Source organism: Mus caroli, unplaced genomic scaffold (genome assembly GCF_978045245.1).
Source record: "Mus caroli unplaced genomic scaffold, Mus_caroli_1 scaffold_10, whole genome shotgun sequence".
NCBI lineage: Eukaryota > Metazoa > Chordata > Mammalia > Rodentia > Muridae > Mus > Mus caroli.
This window is the reverse complement of record NW_028227265.1, coordinates 75,030,488-75,046,860: the sequence shown is the minus strand read 5'-3', so window position 1 is coordinate 75,046,860 and position 16,373 is coordinate 75,030,488. Positions and strand designations below refer to the sequence as shown.

Here is a 16,373-nt window from a genome sequence, read left to right as displayed (position 1 = left end):
AAAGAAGCTGTGTTCCTAAGATACCCAAGAGTGTACCTCATGCTGCGGCTGGACTTGGTAATGTGTAAGAGTCACTCAGGTGGTACTGCTTGTGAAGGAATGAAGGGATCATGGAGAAAAGCTGAGGCTTAGCAATGGGAGAGGCCAAGGAAGGCCACTGGAGAAGGTGAAGCCTCAGCTGTAGTTGATAGCCCAGGACTGAAGGGGTCATGCAACGGATTTGAGGCTGGGCACCCTGAAGATAGCCTATGAGAGGCTATTGGTGAAGCCTAGTTGGAGTGGAACACCCCAGTGTATTGGAGATGTCAGTACCATGGGATGATCACCAAGAACATCAGCCGTAGTGGAGTGGATCAACCTGAGCATAGAGTGCTACAGAGACAGAGATGGAGAAGTGATGCCAGCCCTTAGGAGGAGTCCAAAAGATCAAGTGGAATCCCAGACACTGAAAGAAGAAGCTGTAACATTGAAATTGCCTTGGAGACTCAAAGATGTTAAAGATGCCAGAGCCGTGGGATACATGCTGAGGAAAGCTGCTAACGGGGAGTGGAACCAGCCCAGGGGAAGGCAGTTTGTTGCAGTCAACAAAGATGAAAAAGGAGGGAGATCTGAAGACCACTTTGACATCAGCCATGGAGATGCCGAGTTTGGAGTTTGCCCAGATGGTTTCCTGCCTTATTTGGGGGATTACAGTTAATTAAGTTGACTGAATCTCAGAAGAGACCTTGAACTTTGGACTTTTAACATTGTTGCAACTGCTATAGACGATGAGGACTTTGAAAGTTGGACTAAATGCATGTTGCATTATGCTATGTTTAAGTATGGCCCCCATAGACTCATGTTTTTGAACAAGTCTAGGGAGACCAGGGAATGGAATGTGATGGTTTGTATATCCTTGGACCAGGGAGTGGCAACATCTGAAGGTGTGGCCTTGTTGCAATAGGTGTGACCTGGTTGGAATGGGTTTGTCATTGTGGGTGTGGGTATAAAATCCTCCCCCTAGTTGCCTGGAAGTCAGTCTTCCACTAGCAGCCTTTGGATGAAGACATAGAACTCTCAGCTCCTCCTGGGCCATGCCTGCCTGGATACTGCCATGCTCCCACCTTGATAATGGACTGAACCTCTGAACCTGTAAGCCAGCCCCAATAAAATGTTGTTTTTTTATAAGACTTGCCTTGGTCGTGATATCTGTTCACAGCAGTAAAACCCTAACTAAGACATCTCTACATTACTTGTGAATGATTGATACCCATGAACATAGATACTGTTTAGCAGTTGGACAAAGAGACTAACAGTCTGCCTGCTGACAGTTTTGCAAGGATACATGTAGGATAATAGATGGAAGAACAGATACCTAGAGTCACAAAGAGAAGTAAGCACATCAATATGTTTGTGGAAGTCTGGCAGTAGACTTGACATCAGTGCCCACAAACCAGTAGGAATCAAGGCAGTTTGTGTGTGTGTGTGTGCCTGTATGTATGTGTGTGCGAGTGTGCATGTTTGTGTGCACATGCCAGCTAGTGTGTGTTTTTTAATGTGTGTGGGTGTGTGTGTGACTGCATGCATGCATGCGTGGGTGTCTGTGTGTGTACCTGTGTGTGTGGTACAACTATTTGTATGAGTGTGATGAAGAAAAGGAAAGTTACATGAATACAAAGAGGCAGATGCACAGAGAGAGAGAGAGAGAGAGAGAGAGAGAGAGAGAGAGAGGGAGAGAAATACCTTGACTATAGGATTGAGAACAACAGCGAACCAAAGTTCGCAGAGATTATCTCTCATTAGGGTAAAAGCTCAGACTGATTGGCTTCTAACCTGAGGGCATGCCTTAGATAGTCCTTGGGATGCAAGCAAGGTCACATGCTGGGGTCAGCAAAAGCCAAGGAGAAAACCAGCAGTATACCCACTAATTTTAAAGTGAGTATTGGTAATCACACGTAGTGTGTAAGGAGAGACAGAAAAGAGAGGAAAAACATTGGTAGTGAGAAAAAGAGAGACAGGCATGAGCCAGAGAAGCAGGCAAAGGTCCAATGAGAATGAATTCAAGGCAAGTTGCAGATAATCCTAGATCAAGACACAGAATCCCATCTACAGCCCTGAAATGCAAAGGTGTGGCTGTGCACCTGGTTCTATGCACCTGTGTGAACTTCCATTGGCTACAAGGTTGTGGGAAGAAGCAGCAAGAGGCTTGCAGCAAACAGGTGCCTCCAATAAGTTGTCCTACAAAGGAAAGGCCTTTGCCCTAAGGAGGTTCAGTGGGTGGAGGTCACATGGCTGGGTCGCCATTTGTCAGTATGAGGAAATGTCTGAGGAGAACATATTCCATCCCGTTTTGTTTGTTGGTTTACTTAGTTGGTTTTGGTGTTGGTGTTGGTTGTGGTTTTGCTTTTGGTTGGTTGATTGCTTCATTTCATTTACATATACATATATACATATATACATATATACATATGTCAATTTTTTCCATCCGGTCTTTGTTTGGAGGCCTACATGAAACCTTGGGAATTGGCGACTGGGCGTGGCTTCCATGCCTGTGTGTGGCAGCCATCTTGAGACTGGGCGTGGCTGAGGTCCCACCTGTCAGGGGCAGGTATGAGAGGCAAGGGCTTCTAAGCTGTGAGCTTCTGCCTATAGGTGTTCTCTCTCTGCTCAGGAGACCACACACCGGACTAGAGGCAGGTCACAAGCTGAGTCTGGCAGATCGAATCTAGAGAATCCAGCCCTGTCCTCGGGAGTGGTCATGGAGACTAGCTCCGAGGCAGGTGTTGTGCAGAAGCTGCTGGTTCGCCTTTGCCAGGAGACCGACCCAGGAAAGATGTACAAAACGCTGAAGAAACTGTCTTCTCTTCCTCCTCTGTGTGACTGCCTTGCAGAGATTGGCTTCAGACAGACCATCAAGTCCTTGAAGAAACAGCAGCTCCTCGTGCCCTTTGTAAAGGACTTAGTGGCCCAGTGGTCCACTGGGTTCCTGCTTGGACCCCAGCCTCAGCAGGCCGGGCAGGACTTTGGCTTGGAGAAGGGCCTCACAACGGAGGGCCGGAGCACCTCCCCAGAAGAGAAGCCCCAGGAACAAGCATCCCAGGAAGCCCCCGCAGATGAGAGAGAGGCTTTCCTTGGGCTTTGCAGCTGCTGTCCAGGCAGCAGCTCTTGCCTAAGCCAGAGCCACAGATCGCACCAAAGGTCCAACCTTAGGGCACCTCACATTCGAAGCCTGCATCCAGGAGAAAACTGGAGCCCTGAGCTGCAGCAAGAAGTCCAGAACCTGGTGCACCTAGGAACGTCCAGGGTGAGGCTGGAGGAGCCTTGGCAGCAGGAAGGGGCCAAGCCCCTGTCCAGAAAGCCAGGGGCTGGGCCACAGGAGCCCACTGGGCTTGTGTTTGGTGGGCACAGAAAGTGCCAGCCACCAGGCAACTGGGAGCAGGAGGAAGCCCCTGGAGCTGGTTCCTCCTGGGCTTGCCTCAATGGGGAGTGCTGCTCTCCTTCCTCTTCGGAGCGTCCACGGGGCAAGAGGCAGAGGTGGGAACCCCCATGTCCAGCCGAGGCCCAGAGTCCTCCTGCAAAGGTGCCTCGAGCTGAGTCTGGAAGCTCCATGGATCTGAGTCCCATTGCTGCCAGCACCATTCCAGAGACTCCCTCCAGTGGCCAAGCCTGGTTTGATTGGGATCTTGCCCAGGAGGCATTTTCCTCTCAGCAGGATCAAGAAGCCTCAGCTTGGGGGTGGGAGCTCAGGAAGCACCACAGAACCCAAGTCTATTCAGGTTGCAGGCCTGCAGCAGGACCCCAGCAGAAGCACACTGGAACCAGGGATGGTGCTCACTGCCAGGCTGGCAAGGACAAAGTTGGGCCTGGGCAGCCAGGAGGGAAGTCCCGGCCCCAGGCCCGCAGGTACAAGGAATCCAACTGCCAGCCTGAGTCCCCCACAGCCCCGTGGCTTCAGGGGTCCCAAGAGGAGAGGCTGCAAACCCTCATAGCCCGCTTCCAGAGCTCAAGAGCCAAGAGGCCTCAACCCAGACAGACAATGATGGTCTCCTTCTTCACCGAGCTCAAGAGCCCCAGCCAACAAGGAGAGCCAGGACCCACTGGGGCTCCCTCTGCCCAAAATCAGCACAGTCTTCCTGAGGCTCCTGCCCATCCTCCAGCCCAGAGGGCTTCCTGCCTTCTCCTTGGAGAAAGAGGCATCAAAAAGGGCCCTGCTAAAAGACCTGCTCCTCTCATGGCCAAGACCCTGAAGGACTACAGAAAGTACTTCTACAAGAGGTGAACCTCAGATGCTTTCCACCACCAGAAAACCTGCACCTCCTGAGACTTGGATTGACTGGACACAAGGGGCTTCCCTCCAGGGACTGCCACATGGTACACCCTGGCTTTCGGGCTCCGGACAGACTTCCCAGCAGCTAATCTTAGCATTCTCACTGGACTTCTTGACAGAGTTTTCCACACCTTAACTTTTGTCCTATGTCAATTCTCAAAACATCTTCAAAAATAAATCAAGATCTCTCCCCCAATCAACTTTGTGGGTTTGTCTCTTGTGATGCGTTTGTATATCGTTGCACCAGGGAGTGGCAAGATCGAAGGTGTAGCCTTGTTGCAATAGGTGTGACAAGGTTGGAATGGGTTTGTCATTGTGGGTGTGGGTATAAAATCCTCTCCCTAGTTGCCTGGAAGTCAGTCTTCCACTAGCAGCCATTGGATGAAGACATAGAACTCTCAGCTCCTCCTGGGCCATGCCTGCCTGGATACTGCCATGCTCCCACCTTGATAATGGACTGAACCTCTGAACCTGTAAGCCAGCCCCAATTAAATGTTGTTTTTTTTTATAAGACTTGCCTTGGTCGTGATATCTGTTCACAGCAATAAAACCCTAACTGAGACAGAAGTTGGTACCAGGAGTGGGGTAATGCTCTGATAGGCCTGACCATGCTTTTATTTGAAAGAATGTGGATTTGGGGACTTTGGATTTGGAAAGCAGTGGAATGCTTTAAATGGGGCTAAATGTGTCATCCTGGTAGGAATATGGAAGACTTTGTTGCTGGGAGTGATTTGAACTGTTTTGACCTGGCCCAAGGTATTTCAAAGGAGAAGAATTTCAGAATGTGGCATAAAGAGTGTTTTTGTGGTATTTTGGTGAAGAATGTGGCTACTTTTTACCCTTGTCTGAAATCTCTGCCTGAGGCTAAGGTGAAGAGACTTGGATTAATTGCATTAATTGCATTGACAAAGGAAATTTCAAAAAAGCCCAGCAGAGACTCTGTTCTCTGGTTAAGCCTCACAAAGAGAAGTTTGAACAAGCATAGCAAGCTTAGAAAGGCAAAATATAAAATATATGGTTTGAGTATGAAAGGAGTTCCAGGAAGTGAAATGGAGCAAAATCTTGTGTTCTAGGAGATAAAAGATTAAGGGAGTGGGACCTTGGGGCAAGATTCTACCCAGCTTAATTAGATCCAGGCATAGTGGTACACACCTTTAATCCCATGAGACAAGCATGCTGATCTCTGCATTCAAGGTCAATCTACAGAGCAAGAACCAGGATAGCGAAGCTTAGGCAGTGAAGGATTTAGAAAACATGAAGCTAGTGATCATGTAATAGTACAACAGGATCATGTTCTAGTTCCTATAAGCAGCAGATCTCGGCAGCTTCAGCCATGTGGTTCTGGCTCTAGAGTTAAGAATGGAAGGAACTACTGGGAAAATTGATGCTGGTTAGCTGGAGCTAAGGAATTAGAGGTGATTAAGAAGAGACCAGCATCATTGAGGTGAAATCTTCTAGAAATTGTTTTCTGGGACCACAAAGAAGCTGTGTTCCTAAGATACCCAAGAGTGTACCTCATGCTGCGGCTGGACTTGGTAATGTGTAAGAGTCACTCAGGTGGTACTGCTTGTGAAGGAATGAAGGGATCATGGAGAAAAGCTGAGGCTTAGCAATGGGAGCTTAGTTGGTTTTGGTGTTGGTGTTGTTGTGGTTTTGCTTTTGGTTGGTTGATTGCTTCATTTCATTTACATATACATATATACATATATACATATATACATATATACATATATACATATATACATATATACATATATACATATATACATATATACATATATACATATATACATATATACATATATACATATATACATATATACATATATACATATATACATATATACATATATACATATGTCAATTTTTTCCATCCGGTCTTTGTTTGGAGGCCTACATGAAACCTTGGGAATTGTCGACTGGGCGTGGCTTCCATGCCTGTGTGTGGCAGGCATCTTGAGACTGGGCGTGGCTGAGGTCCCACCTGTCAGGGGCAGGTATAAAAGGGGATGCCTGAGAGGCAAGGGCTTCTAAGCTGTGAGCTTCTGCCTATAGGTGTTCTCTCTCTGCTCAGGAGACCACACACCCAACTAGAGGCAGGTCACAAGCTGAGTCTGGCAGATCGAATCTAGAGAATCCAGCCCTGTCCTCGGGAGTGGTCATGGAGACTAGCTCCGAGGCAGGTGTTGTGCAGAAGCTGCTGGTTCGCCTTTGCCAGGAGACCGACCCAGGAAAGATGTACAAAACGCTGAAGAAACTGTCTTCTCTTCCTCCTCTGTGTGACTGCCTTGCAGAGATTGGCTTCAGACAGACCATCAAGTCCTTGAAGAAACAGCAGCTCCTCGTGCCCTTTGTAAAGGACTTAGTGGCCCAGTGGTCCACTGGGTTCCTGCTTGGACCCCAGCCTCAGCAGGCCGGGCAGGACTTTGGCTTGGAGAAGGGCCTCACAACGGAGGGCCGGAGCACCTCCCCAGAAGAGAAGCCCCAGGAACAAGCATCCCAGGAAGCCCGCGCAGATGAGAGAGAGGCTTTCCTTGGGCTTTGCAGCTGCTGTCCAGGCAGCAGCTCTTGCCTAAGCCAGAGCCACAGATCGCACCAAAGGTCCAACCTTAGGGCACCTCACATTCGAAGCCTGCATCCAGGAGAAAACTGGAGCCCTGAGCTGCAGCAAGAAGTCCAGAACCTGGTGCACCTAGGAACGTCCAGGGTGAGGCTGGAGGAGCCTTGGCAGCAGGAAGGGGCCAAGCCCCTGTCCAGAAAGCCAGGGGCTGGGCCACAGGAGCCCACTGGGCTTGTGTTTGGTGGGCACAGAAAGTGCCAGCCACCAGGCAACTGGGAGCAGGAGGAAGCCCCTGGAGCTGGTTCCTCCTGGGCTTGCCTCAATGGGGAGTGCTGCTCTCCTTCCTCTTCGGAGCGTCCACGGGGCAAGAGGCAGAGGTGGGAACCCCCATGTCCAGCCGAGGCCCAGAGTCCTCCTGCAAAGGTGCCTCGAGCTGAGTCTGGAAGCTCCATGGATCTGAGTCCCATTGCTGCCAGCACCATTCCAGAGACTCCCTCCAGTGGCCAAGCCTGGTTTGATTGGGATCTTGCCCAGGAGGCATTTTCCTCTCAGCAGGATCAAGAAGCCTCAGCTTGGGGGTGGGAGCTCAGGAAGCACCACAGAACCCAAGTCTATTCAGGTTGCAGGCCTGCAGCAGGACCCCAGCAGAAGCACACTGGAACCAGGGATGGTGCTCACTGCCAGGCTGGCAAGGACAAAGTTGGGCCTGGGCAGCCAGAAGGGAAGTCCCGGCCCCAGGCCCGCAGGTACAAGGAATCCAACTGCCAGCCTGAGTCCCCCACAGCCCCGCGGCTTCAGGGGTCCCAAAAGGAGAGGCTGCAAACCCTCATAGCCCGCTTCCAGAGCTCAAGAGCCAAGAGGCCTCAACCCAGACAGACAATGATGGTCTCCTTCTTCACCGAGCTCAAGAGCCCCAGCCAACAAGGAGAGCCAGGACCCACTGGGGCTCCCTCTGCCCAAAATCAGCACAGTCTTCCTGAGGCTCCTGCCCATCCTCCAACCCAGAGGGCTTCCTGCCTTCTCCTTGGAGAAAGAGGCATCAAAAAGGGCCCTGCTAAAAGACCTGCTCCTCTCATGGCCAAGACCCTGAAGGACTACAGAAAGTACTTCTACAAGAGGTGAACCTCAGATGCTTTCCACCACCAGAAAACCTGCACCTCCTGAGACTTGGATTGACTGGACACAAGGGGCTTCCCTCCAGGGACTGCCACATGGTACACCCTGGCTTTCGGGCTCCGGACAGACTTCCCAGCAGCTAATCTTAGCATTCTCACTGGACTTCTTGACAGAGTTTTCCACACCTTAACTTTTGTCCCATGTCAATTCTCAAAACATCTTCAAAAATAAATCAAGATCTCTCCCCCAATCAACTTTGTGGGTTTGTCTCTTGTGATGCGTTTGTATATCGTTGGACCAGGGAGTGGCAAGATCTGAAGGTGTAGCCTTGTTGCAATAGGTGTGACCTGGTTGGAATGGGTTTGTCATTGTGGGTGTGGGTATAAAATCCTCTCCCTAGTTGCCTGGAAGTCAGTCTTCCACTAGCAGCCATTGGATGAAGACATAGAACTCTCAGCTCCTCCTGGGCCATGCCTGCCTGGATACTGCCATGCTCCCACCTTGATAATGGACTGAACCTCTGAACCTGTAAGCCAACCCCAATTAAATGTTGTTTTCTTTTATAAGACTTGCCTTGGTCGTGATATCTGTTCACAGCAATAAAACCCTAACTGAGACAGAAGTTGGTACCAGGAGTGTGTAATGCTCTGATAGGCCTGACCATGCTTTTATTTGAAAGAATGTGGATTTGGGGACTTTGGATTTGGAAAGCAGTGGAATGCTTTAAATGGGGCTAAATGTGTCATCCTGGTAGGAATATGGAAGACTTTGTTGCTGGGAGTGATTTGAACTGTTTTGACCTGGCCCAAGGTATTTCAAAGGAGAAGAATTTCAGAATGTGGCATAAAGAGTGTTTTTGTGGTATTTTGGTGAAGAATGTGGCTACTTTTTACCCTTGTCTGAAATCTCTGCCTGAGGCTAAGGTGAAGAGACTTGGATTAATTGCATTAATTGCATTGACAAAGGAAGTTTCAAAAAAGCCCAGCAGAGACTCTGTTCTCTGGTTAAGCCTCACAAAGAGAAGTTTGAACAAGCATAGCAAGCTTAGAAAGGCAAAATATAAAATATATGGTTTGAGTATGAAAGGAGTTCCAGGAAGTGAAATGGAGCAAAATCTTGTGTTCTAGGAGATAAAAGATTAAGGGAGTGGGACCTTGGGGCAAGATTCTACCCAGCTTAATTAGATCCAGGCATGGTGGTACACACCTTTAATCCCATGAGACAAGCATGCTGATCTCTGCATTCAAGGTCAATCTACAGAGCAAGAACCAGGATAGCGAAGCTTAGGCAGTGAAGGATTTAGAAAACATGAAGCTAGTGATCATGTAATAGTACAACAGGATCATGTTCTAGTTCCTATAAGCAGCAGATCTCGGCAGCTTCAGCCATGTGGTTCTGGCTCTAGAGTTAAGAATGGAAGGAACTACTGGGAAAATTGATGCTGGTTAGCTGGAGCTAAGGAATTAGAGGTGATTAAGAAGAGACCAGCATCATTGAGGTGAAATCTTCTAGAAATTGTTTTCTGGGAGCACAAAGAAGCTGTGTTCCTAAGATACCCAAGAGTGTACCTCATGCTGCGGCTGGACTTGGTAATGTGTAAGAGTCACTCAGGTGGTACTGCTTGTGAAGGAATGAAGGGATCATGGAGAAAAGCTGAGGCTTAGCAATGGGAGAGGCCAAGGAAGGCCACTGGAGAAGGTGAAGCCTCAGCTGTAGTTGATAGCCCAGGACTGAAGGGGTCATGCAAAGGATTTGAGGCTGGGCACCCTGAAGATAGCCTATGAGAGGCTCTTGGTGAAGCCTAGTTGGAGTGGAACACCCCAGTGTATTGGAGATGTCAGTACCATGGGATGATCACCAAGAACATCAGCCGTAGTGGAGTGGATCAACCTGAGCATAGAGTGCTACAGAGACAGAGATGGAGAAGTGATGCCAGCCCTTAGGAGGAGTCCAAAAGATCAAGTGGAATCCCAGACACTGAAAGAAGAAGCTGTAACATTGAAATTGCCTTGGAGACTCAAAGATGTTAAAGATGCCAGAGCCGTGGGATACATGCTGAGGAAAGCTGCTAACGGGGAGTGGAACCAGCCCAGGGGAAGGCAGTTTGTTGCAGTCAACAAAGATGAAAAAGGAGGGAGATCTGAAGACCACTTTGACATCAGCCATGGAGATGCCGAGTTTGGAGTTTGCCCAGATGGTTTCCTGCCTTATTTGGGGGATTACAGTTAATTAAGTTGACTGAATCTCAGAAGAGACCTTGAACTTTGGACTTTTAACATTGTTGCAACTGCTATAGACGATGAGGACTTTGAAAGTTGGACTAAATGCATGTTGCATTATGCTATGTTTAAGTATGGCCCCCATAGACTCATGTTTTTGAACAAGTCTAGGGAGACCAGGGAATGGAATGTGATGGTTTGTATATCCTTGGACCAGGGAGTGGCAACATCTGAAGGTGTGGCCTTGTTGCAATAGGTGTGACCTGGTTGGAATGGGTTTGTCATTGTGGGTGTGGGTATAAAATCCTCCCCCTAGTTGCCTGGAAGTCAGTCTTCCACTAGCAGCCTTTGGATGAAGACATAGAACTCTCAGCTCCTCCTGGGCCATGCCTGCCTGGATACTGCCATGCTCCCACCTTGATAATGGACTGAACCTCTGAACCTGTAAGCCAGCCCCAATAAAATGTTGTTTTTTTATAAGACTTGCCTTGGTCGTGATATCTGTTCACAGCAGTAAAACCCTAACTAAGACATCTCTACATTACTTGTGAATGATTGATACCCATGAACATAGATACTGTTTAGCAGTTGGACAAAGAGACTAACAGTCTGCCTGCTGACAGTTTTGCAAGGATACATGTAGGATAATAGATGGAAGAACAGATACCTAGAGTCACAAAGAGAAGTAAGCACATCAATATGTTTGTGGAAGTCTGGCAGTAGACTTGACATCAGTGCCCACAAACCAGTAGGAATCAAGGCAGTTTGTGTGTGTGTGTGTGCCTGTATGTATGTGTGTGCGAGTGTGCATGTTTGTGTGCACATGCCAGCTAGTGTGTGTTTTTTAATGTGTGTGGGTGTGTGTGTGACTGCATGCATGCATGCGTGGGTGTCTGTGTGTGTACCTGTGTGTGTGGTACAACTATTTGTATGAGTGTGATGAAGAAAAGGAAAGTTACATGAATACAAAGAGGCAGATGCACAGAGAGAGAGAGAGAGAGGAGAGAGAGAGAGAGAGAGAGAGGGAGAGAAATACCTTGACTATAGGATTGAGAACAACAGCGAACCAAAGTTCGCAGAGATTATCTCTCATTAGGGTAAAAGCTCAGACTGATTGGCATCTAACCTGAGGGCATGCCTTAGATAGTCCTTGGGATGCAAGCAAGGTCACATGCTGGGGTCAGCAAAAGCCAAGGAGAAAACCAGCAGTATACCCACTAATTTTAAAGTGAGTATTGGTAATCACACATAGTGTGTAAGGAGAGACAGAAAAGAGAGGAAAAACATTGGTAGTGAGAAAAAGAGAGACAGGCATGAGCCAGAGAAGCAGGCAAAGGTCCAATGAGAATGAATTCAAGGCAAGTTGCAGATAATCCTAGATCAAGACACAGAATCCCATCTACAGCCCTGAAATGCAAAGGTGTGGCTGTGCACCTGGTTCTATGCACCTGTGTGAACTTCCATTGGCTACAAGGTTGTGGGAAAAAGCAGCAAGAGGCTTGCAGCAAACAGGTGCCTCCAATAAGTTGTCCTACAAAGGAAAGGCCTTTGCCCTAAGGAGGTTCAGTGGGTGGAGGTCACATGGCTGGGTCGCCATTTGTCAGTATGAGGAAATGTCTGAGGAGAACAGATTCCATCCCGTTTTGTTTGTTGGTTTACTTAGTTGGTTTTGGTGTTGGTGTTGGTTGTGGTTTTGCTTTTGGTTGGTTGATTGCTTCATTTCATTTACATATACATATATACATATATACATATATACATATGTCAATTTTTTCCATCCAGTCTTTGTTTGGAGGCCTACATGAAACCTTGGGAATTGGCGACTGGGCGTGGCTTCCATGCCTGTGTGTGGCAGCCATCTTGAGACTGGGCGTGGCTGAGGTCCCACCTGTCAGGGGAAGGTATAAAAGGGGATGCCTGAGAGGCAAGGGCTTCTAAGCTGTGAGCTTCTGCCTATAGGTGTTCTCTCTCTGCTCAGGAGACCACACACCTGACTAGAGGCAGGTCACAAGCTGAGTCTGGCAGATCGAACCTAGAGAATCCAGCCCTGTCCTCGGGTGTGGTCATGGAGACTAGCTCCGAGGCAGGTGTTGTGCAGAAGCTGCTGGTTCGCCTTTGCCAGGAGACCGACCCAGGAAAGATGTACAAAACGCTGAAGAAACTGTCTTCTCTTCCTCCTCTGTGTGACTGCCTTGCAGAGATTGGCTTCAGACAGACCATCAAGTCCTTGAAGAAACAGCAGCTCCTCGTGCCCTTTGTAAAGGACTTAGTGGCCCAGTGGTCCACTGGGTTCCTGCTTGGACCCCAGCCTCAGCAGGCCGGGCAGGACTTTGGCTTGGAGAAGGGCCTCACAACGGAGGGCCGGAGCACCTCCCCAGAAGAGAAGCCCCAGGAACAAGCATCCCAGGAAGCCCGCGCAGATGAGAGAGAGGCTTTCCTTGGGCTTTGCAGCTGCTGCCCAGGCAGCAGCTCTTGCCTAAGCCAGAGCCACAGATCGCACCAAAGGTCCAACCTTAGGGCACCTCACATTCGAAGCCTGCATCCAGGAGAAAACTGGAGCCCTGAGCTGCAGCAAGAAGTCCAGAACCTGGTGCACCTAGGAACGTCCAGGGTGAGGCTGGAGGAGCCTTGGCAGCAGGAAGGGGCCAAGCCCCTGTCCAGAAAGCCAGGGGCTGGGCCACAGGAGCCCACTGGGCTTGTGTTTGGTGGGCACAGAAAGTGCCAGCCACCAGGCAACTGGGAGCAGGAGGAAGCCCCTGGAGCTGGTTCCTCCTGGGCTTGCCTCAATGGGGAGTGCTGCTCTCCTTCCTCTTCGGAGCGTCCACGGGGCAAGAGGCAGAGGTGGGAACCCCCATGTCCAGCCGAGGCCCAGAGTCCTCCTGCAAAGGTGCCTCGAGCTGAGTCTGGAAGCTCCATGGATCTGAGTCCCATTGCTGCCAGCACCATTCCAGAGACTCCCTCCAGTGGCCAAGCCTGGTTTGATTGGGATCTTGCCCAGGAGGCATTTTCCTCTCAGCAGGATCAAGAAGCCTCAGCTTGGGGGTGGGAGCTCAGGAAGCACCACAGAACCCAAGTCTATTCAGGTTGCAGGCCTGCAGCAGGACCCCAGCAGAAGCACACTGGAACCAGGGATGGTGCTCACTGCCAGGCTGGCAAGGACAAAGTTGGGCCTGGGCAGCCAGAAGGGAAGTCCCGGCCCCAGGCCCGCAGGTACAAGGAATCCAACTGCCAGCCTGAGTCCCCCACAGCCCCGCGGCTTCAGGGGTCCCAAGAGGAGAGGCTGCAAACCCTCATAGCCCGCTTCCAGAGCTCAAGAGCCAAGAGGCCTCAACCCAGACAGACAATGATGGTCTCCTTCTTCACCGAGCTCAAGAGCCCCAGCCAACAAGGAGAGCCAGGACCCACTGGGGCTCCCTCTGCCCAAAATCAGCACAGTCTTCCTGAGGCTCCTGCCCATCCTCCAGCCCAGAGGGCTTCCTGCCTTCTCCTTGGAGAAAGAGGCATCAAAAAGGGCCCTGCTAAAAGACCTGCTCCTCTCATGGCCAAGACCCTGAAGGACTACAGAAAGTACTTCTACAAGAGGTGAACCTCAGATGCTTTCCACCACCAGAAAACCTGCACCTCCTGAGACTTGGATTGACTGGACACAAGGGGCTTCCCTCCAGGGACTGCCACATGGTACACCCTGGCTTTCGGGCTCCGGACAGACTTCCCAGCAGCTAATCTTAGCATTCTCACTGGACTTCTTGACAGAGTTTTCCACACCTTAACTTTTGTCCTATGTCAATTCTCAAAACATCTTCAAAAATAAATCAAGATCTCTCCCCCAATCAACTTTGTGGGTTTGTCTCTTGTGATGCGTTTGTATATCGTTGGACCAGGGAGTGGCAAGATCTGAAGGTGTAGCCTTGTTGCAATAGGTGTGACCTGGTTGGAATGGGTTTGTCATTGTGGGTGTGGGTATAAAATCCTCTCCCTAGTTGCCTGGAAGTCAGTCTTCCACTAGCAGCCATTGGATGAAGACATAGAACTCTCAGCTCCTCCTGGGCCATGCCTGCCTGGATACTGCCATGCTCCCACCTTGATAATGGACTGAACCTCTGAACCTGTAAGCCAACCCCAATTAAATGTTGTTTTCTTTTATAAGACTTGCCTTGGTCGTGATATCTGTTCACAGCAATAAAACCCTAACTGAGACAGAAGTTGGTACCAGGAGTGGGGTAATGCTCTGATAGGCCTGACCATGCTTTTATTTGAAAGAATGTGGATTTGGGGACTTTGGATTTGGAAAGCAGTGGAATGCTTTAAATGGGGCTAAATGTGTCATCCTGGTAGGAATATGGAAGACTTTGTTGCTGGGAGTGATTTGAACTGTTTTGACCTGGCCCAAGGTATTTCAAAGGAGAAGAATTTCAGAATGTGGCATAAAGAGTGTTTTTGTGGTATTTTGGTGAAGAATGTGGCTACTTTTTACCCTTGTCTGAAATCTCTGCCTGAGGCTAAGGTGAAGAGACTTGGATTAATTGCATTAATTGCATTGACAAAGGAAGTTTCAAAAAAGCCCAGCAGAGACTCTGTTCTCTGGTTAAGCCTCACAAAGAGAAGTTTGAACAAGCATAGCAAGCTTAGAAAGGCAAAATATAAAATATATGGTTTGAGTATGAAAGGAGTTCCAGGAAGTGAAATGGAGCAAAATCTTGTGTTCTAGGAGATAAAAGATTAAGGGAGTGGGACCTTGGGGCAAGATTCTACCCAGCTTAATTAGATCCAGGCATAGTGGTACACACCTTTAATCCCATGAGACAAGCATGCTGATCTCTGCATTCAAGGTCAATCTACAGAGCAAGAACCAGGATAGCGAAGCTTAGGCAGTGAAGGATTTAGAAAACATGAAGCTAGTGATCATGTAATAGTACAACAGGATCATGTTCTAGTTCCTATAAGCAGCAGATCTCGGCAGCTTCAGCCACGTGGTTCTGGCTCTAGAGTTAAGAATGGAAGGAACTACTGGGAAATTTTTTTTTTTTTTTTACCAGTGAAAACATTGAGACATGATTTAATACTTATGTAAATATAATATTATTGCTGAATAGATAGATATGCAAGACACTGGTTGCAAAATGTGTTCTTGATGTAGAACCAGAGAGTTATTTATCATCGAAAATGCATACTATTGAGTGCTTTCTTTCTTTGCTTTGTCTATATAAATGTTTTTTTTTTGATTTTTAATATTTTTATTACATATTTTCCTCAATTACATTTCCAATGCTATCCCAAAAGTCCCCCATAGCCCCCCCCACTTCCCTACCCACCCATTTCCATTCTTTTGGCCCTGGCATTCCCCTATATTCGGGCATATAAAGTTTGCAAGTCCAATGGGCCTCTCTTTCCATTGATGGCCGACTAGGCCATCTTTCGATACATATGCAGCTAGAGACAAGAGCTCTGGGGTTCTGGTTAGTACATCATGTTGTTCCAACAATAGGGTTGCAGATCCCTTTAGCTCCTTGGGTACTTTCTCTAGCTTCTCCATTGGGAGCCTTGTGATACATCCAATAGCTGACTGTGAACATCCACTCCTGTGTTTGCTAGGCCCCGGCATCGTCTCACAAGAGACAGCTATATTTGGGTCCTTTCAGCAAAATCTTGCTAGTGTATGCAATGGTGTCAGCGTTTAGAAGCTGATTATGGGGTGGATCCCTGGATATGGCAGTCTCTAAATGGTCCATCCTTTCATCACAGCTAAGAACTTTGTCTCTGTATCTCCTTCCCTGGGTGTTTTGTTCCCAATTCTAAGAAGGTGCACAGTGTCCACACTTTGGTCTTCATTCTTCTTGAGTTTCATGCGTTTAGCAAATTGTATCTTATATCTTGGGTATCCTAAGTTTTGGGCTAATATCCACTTATCAGTGAATACATATTGTGTGAGTTCTTTTGTGATTGTGTTATTTCACTCAAGATGATGCCCTCCAGGTCCATCCATTTGGCTAGGAATTTCATAAATTCATTCTTTTTAATAGCTGAGTAGTACTCCATTGTGTAAATGTACCATAATTTCTGTATCCATTCCTCTGTTGAGGGACATCTGGGTTCTTTCCAGCTTCCAGAGGGCTAGGTAGTATCTGGCCCATGATTCTCAAAACAGTCATCAGTCCAAGTCAAAACACAGAGA

At 48.5% G+C, this 16,373-nt stretch overlaps 3 protein-coding genes across 3 annotated transcripts; all 3 read left to right on the top strand.

Annotated features, from left to right (window-relative positions):
* Positions 1–2,737: 2,737 nt before the first annotated feature.
* On the top strand, positions 2,738–4,258 carry LOC147002441 (uncharacterized). The gene has a single exon (XM_085844306.1). The coding sequence runs from the start codon at positions 2,738–2,740 to the stop codon at positions 4,256–4,258; it is 1,521 nt and encodes a 506-aa protein (XP_085700432.1).
* Positions 4,259–6,467: 2,209 nt separating this feature from the next.
* LOC147002440 (uncharacterized) lies at positions 6,468–7,988 on the top strand. Its single transcript, XM_085844305.1, has one exon. The coding sequence runs from the start codon at positions 6,468–6,470 to the stop codon at positions 7,986–7,988; it is 1,521 nt and encodes a 506-aa protein (XP_085700431.1).
* Positions 7,989–12,266: 4,278 nt separating this feature from the next.
* On the top strand, positions 12,267–13,787 carry LOC147002439 (uncharacterized). The gene has a single exon (XM_085844304.1). The coding sequence runs from the start codon at positions 12,267–12,269 to the stop codon at positions 13,785–13,787; it is 1,521 nt and encodes a 506-aa protein (XP_085700430.1).
* Positions 13,788–16,373: the final 2,586 nt, after the last annotated feature.

Excerpts from the sequence above, each read along its gene's own strand:
- LOC147002439 (XM_085844304.1), top strand. The coding sequence starts at position 12,267 with ATGGAGACTAGCTCCGAGGCAGGTGTTGTGCAGAAGCTGCTGGTTCGC.
- LOC147002441 (XM_085844306.1), top strand. The coding sequence starts at position 2,738 with ATGGAGACTAGCTCCGAGGCAGGTGTTGTGCAGAAGCTGCTGGTTCGC.
- LOC147002440 (XM_085844305.1), top strand. The coding sequence starts at position 6,468 with ATGGAGACTAGCTCCGAGGCAGGTGTTGTGCAGAAGCTGCTGGTTCGC.